Here is a 14,891-nt window from a genome sequence, read left to right as displayed (position 1 = left end):
CATCATTCAAAAAATAAAACATCATCCATGAAGCCAGAAGGCCAACTTCTTGTGAGAAATGCAAACAAGTTTTAATAGGTTCAACACGGACCACTGAGCGCAAATCCCTAGTGGAAAGGGGCTTGTGTCTAAAGCAAAAATGTTTTTTCTCATCGGACATGCCACCTTCTTTTATAGTGAAATCACAGTATGCAAAAAGCATGCTTTCATCCTATTCTTCACATCTTTCTATATGGGATAAAGTTCCTACTGCTGTGTTGTGATGAGAAGAGGCACTCTTTTTAACAATGCGCCCTTGAAAAGGGAGTTTTATCACCCCACCTTAGTGTTTTTTATGTGGCCCTGGAAAAAATATTGACACATAGTGCACTTCCTGTTATTAGCAAGCAAAAACTGAAGACTGCCAACAATGCCTCATGGTGGGTGGGATGTAAGTACTGGGACAAACAGGAAAGAATTGACGTAATGAGATTACATGTAAGTAATCTAAACATGACATCCTCTTCTCCTTTATCGTCCCGTTCCTTAGAAGAGAATCCACCCAAACAATATTCCTTTATTGCAATCAACCAGCATGATCATATGATGTACCAAACCACGAAGTAATAGCTGAAACATTCTTTTATTACTACATTACTCTCATTAGGAGGTAGGCACATCATGTTAAGAACAGCCCAGAGCCTCTAGTGCAAATAAACAATTCCATAGACACAGACCACATCAAAACCAAAGTGGAGGCGCCACCGACATGTTCATAAGGCTTAGTTTGCCTATGTTTTGATTGTGTATGCTGTTAGGAAGAGTCAACCTGGATTAACTGTCCAAACAGAAGACTGAACTCAGACCAACTAGTTGAATAGTCTGCCAACTCTAGACACCCTTGAAGCGAGCAAAAAGAAGCTCCAAATTCTGCAGATGTGTGGAAACTAAAAGAAAGGAGGAGCTCCCAACCATATGCATGGAAGAGCTAATCAAGCAGCTCACGGAACCCAACTCTACTTCATCTTGCTAGTGAATATCCTAAAGAAAGGATGCATTCTCTAAACAGTATTATATCACCCAAAGCGTATAGGAGAGATATAAAGAAGGAATAATACACACTTAGAAGGAGAAAAAACATCATTGGCCGAAAATCAGCACCAAGAGGCCACTAGAAGAAGAAATAGGGCACATTCTCAGTTTCCTCAATAACATAACATTCTGATGAGAGAAAAATATTTTGAATCCCAAGAGAACAAAAGCCACCCTGAGGATCTTAATCTTGAACAAGTCTCGTATAGCTATCAGTGTGTTGTCACAGATAGACTAACCTTGAAAACTCAGTTCAATAACTGGAGTATTAATACAGACACATCATTAAGGCAGAGATGGAAGCCAAGACGGATTGTATGGCAGATACTCATGGCAGGTTTCTCTGAAGCATGAATCATCCAGGAGTGGTCATCATGATTTGATTTTTGGGCAAGCACTTGACATAAAGGAGGCTCGGCAGACCCCAGGTAAATTGTGTCCAACCCCAAGTCTCACGTTGAAGGAAGAAAGACAAAAAAGGGACACCTGAGTTTAGGTATGTCTGCCAAAACAATAATCCCTTACAAAGTTGATTCACATGCAGAAATCCTCAAGACTAGGCCAGCCTTAACATAGCCCAGGAGAAGAAGAAACTAGTTTATCCGAGTTTGCCTTAAGAGTTCATCATCAGGTACAATTCTATATAAAAAAATATTTCTAACTGTCGAACAGTGCCAGAATAATCTCATCTCTATTATGATGCAACCCCTCCAATGCACACAACCATTGTATGGCTTTTAAAATTTGAGTAAAGTTTGTAATGCTTCTCTGGATGTAAGCAGATAATACTCATTTTAATTGGCCAGATATTACATTGCAGTCCAATGGCTCCAAGTTATCCCCAAAATCTATGTTAATCACACAGTTTAACCTGCTAGCCCTCATAATTACTGCTAACCGAATAGGGACAAAAAATAGGATGCCTGAATGACCTTGGATGGGTGTTGGTCTCCACTGAAACAAACAGTCCTGCAAAACGATCTGAGGCTGTATTGCTTTGCAGCATGATATGGTGAACCACAAGGGGCCCAGATGCAGACTGACCGAGGGCACTATAAACCGCAGGATATTAATAGAGAAAAGTGCTACTGGTAAACAACAAGATGCTATAAATAAAAATTACCTTGCACAGTGTTGACTGAGTCATAACCATGTTACAAGACATGGGAGAACCATAAGCCTAGCTTGTAGCAGTGAAGACAACAACCTATTTTCGTCTGAACCCAATCCCCCAAGACTCGGCAGGGGCATGAATTTCATCATTGAAGATGTCTGAAAAATGCACTGTAGCTAAATAAATTAGAATAGTCCAAGCAGCGTTACAGGGATCTTGACTTCATAGGAAATGAATCCTGATATTGCTTTTGTGGAAATAAACTCTTCTCCCTTCCCACATGTCTGTGATATGTGAGAGACAAACGGAGCTGCGTTCTTAATGGGTAAAAAAATGCAGAATTGTCAATGTCTCCTCCCAGCATAACGCCAGGAAATGTTCGCAGGTGACATCCCTGTTGCATGGAGCTCTAGACTTAACGTTGTCCGAGGAACAAGAACCAGGGCAGCAATTGAAACCAAATTCTGCAGTTCATCTTAAAGAGCTAACCATTTCCCTGGTTTCAGAGGTCATGCACAGGATTGTCATGAAAGATGTGATTCAGATGTCACATTGATGTTATGGATGACGTCATAGAATATGTCATGAGTGATATATGCCCCCCTAGAACAGCTTCACCCCCCCCTACTCCGCAAACTGCACTGGCTGCCCATTCGGAAAAGGATTACATTCAAGATCTGCTGTGTGGTCTATAAAGCCCTTAACAACCTGGGACCTAACTACATCGCAGATAAATTGACCCAATACAACCCCTCCAGGACCCTCCACTCTGGGTCCAAAGAGCTTCTCTCTGTGCCTCGCATAAAACAAACCCGGCTGGGTGGTACATCCTTCTCTTATGTAGCTCCATCCCTCTGGAACCAGCTTCCCATCCACATTCAACTCTCCTCCAACTATATATCCTTCGGAAAGCAGTTATAAACCTCACTGTTCTAAACACCGGGCATTGCTGTCTAGGGCCGTCATAGGGCGGAGATACCCCAGTTGGGGTGATTCATGCGCTCTACAAATGACATAAATAAATTAATAAATAAAATATGTGAGGTAACAGGCAGTGCATGGCCAGGGCACAAGTTATAGTTTTTTCAGGTAACTATAACTGATGAATTTCAGTGTTTTTTAAGTGTAAAAAATGTAAATTACATTTTCATCTAACTATAACATCACTCTAACCTTTGCTTATTTCAGTGAATTTCTAGGGTTTTCTTCAACATAAAGTAATGTTTTATTAGTAAATTTACTTAGGCCTACCTTGTGCCGCACATGGCCGGAGGCCTATAGGAAGGTCCTACGTTCAACCACCACAGGCCTTCGGCTAAATGTAGCATGAGGTTGGCATTAGGGTCTGAGTCCAACCAACCTTAGGTGTCAACCCCCTGCTGTGCATAAGATACAACGACCCCTAACCATGGTGGGGGTCTCAGCCCTGGGGCTAAAAGAATTTTTTTAAATGTATCCACAGAGGGTCTGCAGTCCCACTAAACAATAAAAAAAAAGGGGCGAGCTAAACCCACAGGGTGGGTGAGGGCCGCAGAGGATATTTATTTGAATTATTTTAGGTGTGCAGGGCAGCCTTCCTTCCCAAGCCATTCCCAGGCCCGTATACTTTTAAGGGGATGTGGCATGCGACTACCCTCCTCCCAAGCCATTATGTGGTCCAATAGACCCCATCCCTCGGGCCGCATCATATTTTAAAGTGGAGCAGGCATGCAGCACCCCCTCCCTGGGCCAGTTTATGGCCCTGCTTGCCGTACCCCTAGGGCAGCAACAAATTCAGACCTGCAATGGGTACCCGGGACACCCACAGAAATTGCTGGCAGGGCAGGTGCCCCAGGGTCCCCGTGGCCTCGTCGACTCCCCTGCCTGCACCCATTCCGGATGCAGTGACAGCGTGCTTGATTTGTGTTTTCCCATCTGGCGGGAGCTGCTTTTATTTCCACTCCTGCTGAGTAGGAGCAAACATGTGTTTCTTGCCTGCTTGTGCGTGAGCAGGCAATTAAAGTACTCTCTTCCTGCGCTCTTGCAGGCACTGAACAGCAGTGTCCTGAGGATTGGATCCCTGGGAAACTGCTGTTATCATCAGGTCCCAGGGGATGGCATCCTCTGGGCCAGTGGATGACTCTGAAAGGGGGTCCAATTTCCCCTCCCCCTCCCAAAATATGCTCACGGCCAATGGAATGAATGAGCCCCATGTTCCTCTCCCCTTTAAAAATTGATCAGCCCCAGGGGGTGAGGTTCACCGGGGCCTTGAAAAGGCTCGGGTGGGGCGCATGGACCACTCCTCAATAGAAAATAAAAGTAGGAATGTGAAATGAAAGAAGTTGTCTCACCATTCACTGTTAATTACTTCACATATTCGATCGATCATGGCCAGTTCTATGACAAAATTGATAACACAACTGCAACATCTGAAATGACATTATTAATGAAAATACTGTGCATGATGGGGGCGTGAATTATAGTTACCTTAGGGCACCAGTTATAGTTAGTTGAGATAACTTTATCTAGTGCACGTTAGTGGTTTTGTTAGTTTAAAATGGTATGTTTTTACTGGCATTTTCACTTAACAATAACATCCTTTAACATTTGCTTTTTTTCATATATAACATCGGGGATATTTTCCGACATGTGCGGTAAGCGAGGGGTATACGGCACATAATTAAGAAGTGGCAGGGCTGGAAATAATTGCCACGTGAAACAATGATGACAGAGACAGCCCTCGGTTGTTTGAATGCCTATTGAGGAGAGATGGTGGGAAGGGGCATTCAGCCTAACATGGAGAAAATGTGGAGAGACATCAGGGCTGCGAATGAATATAACTTGGACATGGCGGCTGGATTTAAAACATTTTGTGTGAGATCTGGCAGTCCTTCACCACTGTTTACCAACTGAAATGCACCAATGAAAAAGAGACTATGATTTTAGAGATCAGGCGAATCGATGTGTCCGTTACATTTTAATTAAGAAGCATTGAGGTGAAACGCGTCTGCTTGGATTAAAATAAAGCATCTACTTACCCCGAGAGTGCTCTGTAGCCCTTTTGGTGTATATATATGTATGTATATGTGTGTATAATATATATAGAAACAGTCCTTTCCGCTCTCTTCTCAGCGGAATGCAGGCACGGACCTCTCGCCTCCAAAACTCAAATCAACAATCCCACAACGCAAACAAGTGGGTGAAGCAGGTGATTTATTACCCAAGTTAAAACAGGAAAAAAGCTATATATATCTCGGCTCCCAAGTTGCCCAAAGCAAGACGGCACTCAAACGCCAGCATTTGGCTGTAAGCCTTTATTCAGGTATGCACAATGTCCCATCTGCCAATTCCTATTGACAGCGATTCCGTCATGTTTGGCCTGAGGCGTTTCAAAGGTTAATCCCTCCTTCCTCAGAGGCTATATATATATCCATCCCCCTCCCAAACCTCCCCTTTTTTTACTCTTAACATCCCTTACCTCTACCCTCCCTTTTAGCCTAAATGTTCCTTTACTTCCCTTTACCTCTATCCGCCCACCCTAAAATGACTCATTCCACCCTTTACCTCTACCTAAGCCCTAAATTTACCCTGACCTCCTTTTAACTCTACACTCCCTTAACCCTAAATTTACCCTGACCTCCCTTTACTTCTACCCACCCATAACCCTAAATTTACCCTTACCTCCCTTTACTTCTACCCAACCCTAAACCCTAAAATACCCTAAATCTCCATTTATCTCTACCCAACCCTCAACCCTAAAATTATCTGTACCCACCCTTATATCTACTCATCCCTTAACTGTAAAATCACCCACTACCCGCACCTTTACCCCTTTGTTTTTATTTTTTAAATAGCATAAAATATAATGTTAAAACCCATAATATGTACTTAACTGCGTGGTTAAGACTGTGTGGTAAAGGTACTGCATGGTAAAGGCTGTTTACCATAATAGATAAAGAATGCTGAAACAGTCATTGTTGAAACCGGTAAAGTTGACATAAGACCGAAACTTGGCAAATGTTTGCATAATGACTGAAATTAGAACAGCTGTATTTTGCCAATTTTTAGCTCCTAAGTAAAGAAAAATGTTACTTTGACCCCCCTGAGAAGATAGGAACCTTTGTCCTTCCAGTATCTTAGTGACCTTGGCAGTGACGTAAAAGTAAAGCCCACTGTCCCCGCAGTGTGGGGAGAGGGCCCTAAGCTCCAGGGGGCGCCCTCTGTGCACTGCTCTGGAGCGTGGGGCCCTGGCATGAGAGCTCCTGACTTGCTGCGGAGCGTTGGGGCCCCTTCAACGTACTCTGCAGGGGGCCCCCTCAAGTTTCGATACGCCACTGGACCTTGGGGAAGAATGTATGCCACTAGCAGTATCCCATGGCTGCACTCCAAACCACATATAACCAAGGTGTGACTTTTGACCTCTATTCCACCTCACCAGTCAGAAATGTCTTTAGTGTCGTTGCTTAATGGTGAAGCCAAAGTCCTTGCCTCTCGTTTGCGAAGGGTCATTGCCCGCCTGGTTCATCCGGACCAGTCGGGATTTATGCCCGCTAGGAACACCTCCCTCAATCTGCGCAGACTCCATGGTGTGTTATGCCGAGCTGCAACAATACGTGAAGACGCAGTAGTGGTTTCTCTCGACGCGGCGGCGGTGTTTGACACCATCGAGTGGCCCTACATGTTCACAGTGCTTCACAAACTAGGTTTGGGCCCGGAATTTATCAGATGGGTTCAGCTCCTCTACCAGCAACCATTGGCCCAGAAAGTCGTCAATAACAGCAAATCTTCTACCATCGTTCTCAGCAGGGGCACCAGGCAGGGATGCACCTTGTCCCCGCTCCTATTTACCCTGACCCTCTAGCCACTCGCGATGTGGGTCCGCAGGGATCACATTGTCAGGGGCCTCAAATGGACCCCTGGCTGGTAAGACCGTATATCGTTGTATGCGGATGATATCTTGCTCTATCTGGCATCACCGGCTGTATCCCTGAAAAGGGTCTTGAATATATTTCGGGTTTTTGGTAGATTTGCTGGTTACAAAATAAACTGGTCCAAATCAGTGCTCTGTGTTCCCTATGGAGCAATGCCTCCACTCCCTCGGGGATTCCAGCTAATGGAAGCAACTGACGGATTCATGTACCTGGGGATCTGGGTCTCCAAAGACCCTACCAGATTCTACGAGCGCAACCTCCTGCCACCCCTGATACGTCTTAAGTTTGATGTCGGGCATTGGAAATCGCTCCCTCTCGGGACGTGCAGCCCTAATCAAGATGATGTCCCTTCCCCGATTCCTATATGCCTTACAGAACACTCTGCACTAAGTCTACTCCTCATACTTTAAAGAAATTGGCTGCCACCTACGTGACCTGCTCCGGGAGAGTAAGCCCCCCGCATCGCAACCCACAAGCTCACACTGGGGTGGTTTGATGGGGGAATTGGACTACCGGACATTAGGCAATATTATTGGGTGTCCCACCTCGCAGCCATCAACCAATGCATCCACAGACCCCAGGGTGACCCTGCCTTCCAGATTGATAGGTGGCTTTTGCCGGGAGGGAGTTTTGAAGGAGCAATATATGTGCGTTTGCTGAAACCTGCCTTGACCAGTCCCACCGGACATGCGGTTCAGGTGTGGAAGGCCACCACGAAAAGCCTGGGGTGGGACGGTAAGATCACATAGGCCACACCATTCTGGCACAGCGACCAACTGGGTAGACTTACTCGTTCGAAAGGCTTCGATTGCTGGGATCTTATAGGCTTATCTAGGGTGGGAGACATGTGGAAATCAGGCGACATAATCCCATTCACTCAGTTGCAGCAGGAAAAAAAGCTGGCGGAATACGAATATTTTAGGTACTAGCAAATTAGACATGCCGTACTGGCTGCACTCCCTAGAGGAGTATCTCCCTGTGTCCTCTCCACTTGAGGATAGAGTCCTAGATGGGGACCTGCCGGAGAAGGTCATATCGCTCATTTATAAAAAAAAAAACGATCAACAACTTGCCAGATCACTTGGTCCAGCTGCGGGCAAAATGGGACCATGACGTAGCAGGGCTGGATGACGAGGAATGGCTGGCAGCCATGGCTTCTCCTTAGGAGGTGGCCATTTCCTCCAGACTGCGTTTAGTACAGCTGAAGCTTCTACATAGATCCTACCTATCTGGTCCATTACTGGTCCGAATGGGATATAGCTCCGATGGTGGCTGTTCTAGGCACTGTGGGCAGGAGAGCACCGTCATCCATACACTCTGGGAGTGCACGGTTATCCAGGGGTATTGGGCGGCGGTTGTGAGATTTATGGAAGGGGTGCTTGGGCTGAAGATTGACTGTAACATAAAGCTGCCCATCCTAAATGCCTGGGGCCCGACTGACCTAACCTCCAAGGAGCGAATATGGGTAACTTTGGGGTTGATGGTGGCGAAGCGCAATATTGTGAGATTGTGGAAGGCTCAGCTCCCGACAAGTATGGGGGATTGGGGCAAAGATATGGACTGGTGTATGGTCACAGAAAAGACCATATACAAAGCTAGGGGGTGCCCCTCCAAATGGATACAGGTATTGGAAAAGTGGAACACCCATAGGGGAGGGATATGCGAACCTCCCCTGAGGAGGGATGAAACCATTGCACAAGGTTTGAGTATGTTAGAATTGTGATTACTGTATTGTTGTTTTGTAATACTCCTGCTCTATGCCTTCCCTGACACATACCTTTATTGCCACTGTAAATGTACAAGGTTTCAATCTTTCTTTTCATATGTCATACCTTGATTTCAATAGAAAATAATTTATTTAAAAAAAAAAATGTCTTTAATAGAGACTGAAGTCTTGGCCAGCTAAAACAGCAAACTGCTCATTCACAATAAAAAAAAAACTCAGCAAATCATAAACTTCCGTGCTAATAGGAAGAGACGACTTATAACGACTGCAGCAGATGCCCTATCCACATCTGTATAATCAATCCAGCATTAACAATGTGGATGGTAGTAAGTTTTTCCATTAGGACCACACCTGAGCTGTCTAGTATGAAATCATGAGTGGCCATATTAGGATTTTCACCATAAATTAGCTGCCTCCTTTTTATGTCAAGGATTGCCTTTGAAGGGTAGATCTATTTATCGTTGAAACTGTCTTCATGTCTTCTACATTCAACTTTTTTTGAGCCTGTCTTGAGATGAATTTATCTTTTGCTTAGGGCAGTCAAAATCTAACCTGTTATTCCAATTTCTGTCTAACCAATGAACTAGAAAGTGTTGGAACTTCAAGGACTGCTATTATGATTTTTATGGTGCAGACTTGATCCTAAATGTAATTAATTTCCATAGTAGTTTTGCCTTTCCATAAAGGTGTTTGCCATTGGGTGCAGCCTTATGCCAATATTGACCTAAGCAACTAAAATCAAAAATGCATACCATGTTTTTCTGTAACTTTAGCTGTTGCACTTTTTAAAGCCTGTTTATTTTAAACGTGTGATGTTACCTCTGATTGCTTGGGAAAAAAACTGCTGTGCAATGAAGTAGCTTCTACTATAACATTTGTTCTTTCTGCAAATCATATACAATTAGAGGTTAAATGTAATACCATTTTAATTGGTCTAGGTGAATGCATTGGGTAAAAACATTGGTACGAATACAATTATTAGCATTTTTTCATGTTTCTCTATTTTTGTAATGGTGGTAATCCTCTTTTCCCATTTCCAAATGTTTGCTTTCTCATTGAGCTTTTGCCACAGTTCTTGCAATAATCATTAAATTGTTTTCTTTTACACTTGGAGCTATATTTTCACCCTATTTCCTCCCACCCCACTTACCATTTTTCTGTAGTGCCGTCGAATGCGCACAACTTTGATTCTCCTCCAACCTAGAGATGGTGTGCATAAAAACCACAAGAAACCTAAAACGTTGAAAACATTTTTGGTATTACAGTTACCATGTGTTTTGTGTTCTAGGAAAAAGTGTAGGGTCCTTCTTTCTTATCTTAATCAAAATTGGCAGTTAAGTGGTTTTTTAAACAGATAATAAGCCCTAGCTGGCGGGGAAAGTTCACATAAAATAAAATGGAAAGAGACATTCCGCTAATTAAATTTCAGTTGCCACTGTCCTGCTGGAGATTCTTAGCATTCTCTGCTTTGAACACTGTGAGCTTAAAAATTACCAGTGGCTGAAAATGAAGTCTCAAGAAGACCAAAATAATGAAATTGTTCTTACAAATTTGAGAATATATCAGTAGTCAATATGTGATTCTATTCTTAATTATTGAAAATATTATGAGTGAGACATTTGTATGAAACCTGAGTGTAATGTCTTCCAATTTCTTCCCTTTAGTCTCTAGAGGATCTGGAAGACCAAAAAAGGAAAAAGAAGAAGGAAAAGATGGGGTTTGGCTCAATTTCAAGGGTCTTTGCCAGGGGGAAGCAGCGGAAATCATTAGATCCAGGCCTTTTTGATGGTACTACGCCTGATTACTACATAGAGGAAGATGCAGATTGGTGACCTGATAGCTGTGTCTCAGCTGGCAGTGTGTGTGTTTGAGTCTGTATGTATGTGCGAATGTCTGTAACTAAAGAGATAAATGATCCCCATCCTTGCGCCGGCATCTCTGTAAGTCATGTACATATACAGAAACAAAATGTGTGTGAATGTTAATTGTTGTCCTTGGAGCAATGCAGTTGTGTTGTAATATTGTCATTCTGAGTTTTTCTTTATTATTTTTTTATTCTTTTATGAAACTTGAAACTTGAAGGACTGCTGTGTATTTGTAAATAACACATATTGTGCACTTGGTGCTTGGATTGTCTCTTGTCTGTACATTGTTTTTCTAGAGCCCATGATGTGTTGCAACTACGTTCTGTACCTATTATATTTTCAGATTGGTTTGAGGGACATTCTCCTGTTCACAGGGTGCACATGAACTGTGATCTATTCAGAAAGATGACAGTCTAGCCTATGGTCTTGGTCAAATTCTGGTCTGACCACATGGGCTTTTATAATGACTGCCAGTTTGAAATATTTTTTGTTGCTTATTTATTTGCACACATGCAAACATGTATTTTATCTAAATTATGACATAATTATTGAAGTTCTATTTTTCCATGGGATTGGGGGTATGTTAAGGGTGAGTGGAATTAATTTCTGCTGCTTGACATAGGAATGCTGCAACACTTCGACAGAGCCATTTGACATGTTGAGATGACTGTTACCTGTAATACATTTTTCAGAAGCATTTGTTTTATATCTACTGTATGAGCACTAATTGTCAAGGCTGCTACATCTAAAATACAAATATATTTCAGACACTACGTATAATCTATTTATTTTTTAACGAAAGCATAACTATTTTAAAACATTTTTAAAAACACGTGGCTTGTGAAACGCCTGATTGTAAAAAAAAAAACAGTTGAATGTTTGACAGTAGGTACAGAACAGGAGATTTCATATTTCAGTAGGGTTCTCTTTTTAAACATTCTCAAATCAATGTTTCTTCATTTGTTCATGCATGTCTTCAGGCATCCCACGTAAAGTTCTTAATCATTGAAGCAGTGTAGGCTTTTTTAAATAGTAAACCTTTACTGGGAATGGTATACATCTACAGATTTTCCCTACATTGTTCCCCATCATTCTTAATTCTAATATTTAAAAAAATGTTTTCGGGCTGTCTCCCATTTTGTGGAATGTCTTTAACCTTTGGAACAAGTTACATCAAAGGATGTTAGTAGATGCTGTCTGCATATAAAAATGACAACATCAAATAATTAAATCTATATTTTCTTTTACTTTACATCAACAAGATTGTTTGCTTTGTTGTTGCTGGAATGGATCAAAAGCCTGCATTCCCTTGTCCTTCTCTGGTGAAACTTCATTTAATAGAGTTTAAACATAGTTCACAGAATAAGTTTAAAATGAGATAGACAGCAAGAGTTCCTGATTGGAAAATCTGGCATAAGTTAAACCATTATTAGTAAGGTTAAACATATCTTTAAAAAAAAAGGTTTATATCCCCTTTAATAAATGCCTTGGATTGTGAGCATTTATGTGCATGTCTCTAATCAGGTAGACATTCTAGCAAATTGTAATAGTAGCCCGATGTATAACATTTCATGCCAACAAGCGCAAAATCTGTTCTGTACCTATTGTTACGTAAGAGCTCCTATGGTATATACTGTCAAGTGGGATCCAGTCTCTTAATTTCTGCCTTAACACTTATCCTACAGTGCAGCGGTCTATTATTGATTGAAGCCCTTGGTAGGCAAAACTGGCAGCAGCATTAATTTGTTTCTTGTTTTTGACATTTACCCCTTGATCTTCCTTTTGAATAAATGATTGTGTATCAGAAATGAAAGTTAATAAATATGGCTGCTTTTAGATCCACTTTTTATTTAAAATAAAACCTGTTTAACCTGTTTTACTGTCATTGATCCTTTTGCTTATCTGTATGAACAACTGTGGTGCTTAAATCTGAATTTGAATTTGCTGTACTTATTGCCTTGAACTAATTTCTTAAGATCTGAACATTGAATGAAAAACTTTGGCAATGGTGATGTATATTTCTGTATTAAGTGCATCCTGTTTGAAAGGGATATGTTTTCTTTCATTGCAAAACTAAAATGGTGGTGACCCTAAAACTAGGAACTTGTTGTGGGTAATTGCAGAAAGTTACTTAATATCTTAACTGCTTTGCAAAGGGATCTGTTTGACACTAGGAAATATATATGGGTCTGATATTGTTTCCTTCAGGCAAGTATTTTTTCAATTATGCTGTCTTATTTTTTAACTCATTGACATTTAGTAGTTCCTTCCTTTACATTTCAGTTTTGTAAATTAGGAAATAATTTTAAAACCTACTAAGATGGAGATTTATTTAAGAGTACTACAGTAAATAGCATATTATTGGTAACCTTAGTTTTAACATTTCCCACAAGAATGGGACAGATTCTTGAAAGCATGACTGCAAATAAAAAAAGATAAAACATCTAAATAAAGCTTATTTTAAAATATAATGCTGTTGTTTGTATTTCTATATCTTGTTTTTTTTCTTTCACTTTTATAACTCTTTCACTTGTTCCAATTTCAGGTTATCCAAATGCCTACTTCATGCAAAGAGTGATAGTGATCATATATTGAAATGCAGATAAAACTTGTATGTCAAGGGGAAAAAAGCGCACTTACTAGCAAATGAGAAGTGCATGTAACATACTACCAGCATATTCACTTTGTTGTGGTCGTCTTCCCTGCTGGTGAAGAGTGTATTAAAAGTTGCTTGACTGGATTGAGTTATTGAATCGAAAGCAGAGATTTTGTGATTTTTGGTTGAAGCCCAGATGAACAGATACATTCTCTGGTAATTCATGACACTGTAGATAAAAACTGCCCTAGACTTTGAAATCGAAAGACTCTGGGTGTCTGCATCTTAAAACATGAATATTAAAGTAAGAAAGAACTTCTGGGAACAAGGATTTGTGGATAAAGTAGAAAAAGTTCAAAGCATGAAGGAGGAAAAGTTAGACAATAAAAAATATAGGATTTTTCTAGAAACAGCGAGGTCAATTTTCTAGACCACCTGACACCAAGGACTTAGTCAATGTGCCACAGGAATCAGAAAACCAATTGTACTGCTGCCATTCCACAACCCACTGAGCAATATTTAAGGGGGATATATTTCAGGTGATGGTCAATCCCATGAGACATTACACTGATAGTAGAAATTCAAACCATCTTTATTTGAAGAATTACACCCTCAGGAACACTGGAACACATTTTAAATATTTATCTAAAATCATAAAGCTCACTGTAATGCACACTATATGAATTGTAACCACAACAAAGACAAATAAAATGGATGCATCTTTGTTCACTTAAAGCATAACTAAGAGGAACTAATCTTAACATGTTGTAGTTAATAAATCTATAGCAATCCTGCCCTTGTTCTGCTAATTCAAAGCGCTAATCTGAGTCTAGCACAGCAAAAAATTAAACTTATTTTGAGTTTCATAGGTGGTAAATGCCCACATACATGTTTAAGCAATTTATCTAATGTTCAATGCAGTTGCAAAGGTATGCTATTCTCGTCCCATGAAGCCAGCTGCACTGATAAGTCAGTGAGCGAAGTCCCAATTGAAGGCTACCGTCGCGAAAGCCTTCAACTGGGAACGGAGATATGATTATGTGTGGGTTGTTCCAGTCTCATCTGCATGAAGATTCCCCTCTACCATTCACTCTCTGTGCTGGACTTTTACAACATAATCTCATTATTGTTAGAAACTGTTAGCAAAAACAATTAACAGATGGTGGCTGGTTGCCCTTTGTGGTATTTTTGTTCTATGAGTTATTCTCATTTTTGTAATAATAAACGAGACACATCGTTGCCTTCTAGAAACTGTTAAACATCAATAACAAGCTCATTTAAAATGAAGCAGTTAGTGTTGCAATTAAATACTGCATATATATATATTCTCATAAGCTTGATTATCACATTGCAGAACATAATATACACTAAATATGCGTCACTTTTTCATTGATTGATTGGAATATACAACTCATTCAGGGAAATACCCAGGATAGAAGAGACATACTATTCATAACACAGTGCTTTTATGAAAATGTTAATTGCATTTGGAAATGCAGTTTAACAGTTATGTTACGAAATTAGCTTTAGCTGTGATGGAACTGACATATTATCTTGCCATTGAAATAGCAATGCATATGGAAAACCAATTGTGTACAAACTTAAATAC

At 40.9% G+C, this 14,891-nt stretch overlaps 1 protein-coding gene across 10 annotated transcripts in view; it reads left to right on the top strand.

Moving 5' to 3' along the window:
* Positions 1-13,157, top strand: part of KAZN (kazrin, periplakin interacting protein) — a 998,377-nt gene extending 985,220 nt beyond the window's left edge. For 9 of the 10 annotated variants that reach the window (XM_085608668.1, XM_085608670.1, XM_085608669.1 and 6 more), the window contains one exon: positions 10,486-13,157. In XM_085608668.1, coding sequence (XP_085464794.1) covers positions 10,486-10,653 — 168 coding nt within the window. In that variant the 3' untranslated portion in view covers positions 10,654-13,157. The remainder of the gene's footprint in view (positions 1-10,485) is intronic. The other variant, XM_085608673.1, reaches the window with a different exon arrangement.
* The last annotated feature ends 1,734 nt before the right edge of the window (positions 13,158-14,891 follow it).

This window comes from Triturus cristatus, chromosome 1_2, assembly GCF_964204655.1.
Source record: "Triturus cristatus chromosome 1_2, aTriCri1.1, whole genome shotgun sequence".
NCBI classification, from domain to species: Eukaryota; Metazoa; Chordata; class Amphibia; order Caudata; family Salamandridae; genus Triturus; species Triturus cristatus.
The sequence above is the reverse complement of the archived record's forward strand: the minus strand, read 5'-3'. Positions and strand labels throughout refer to the sequence as shown.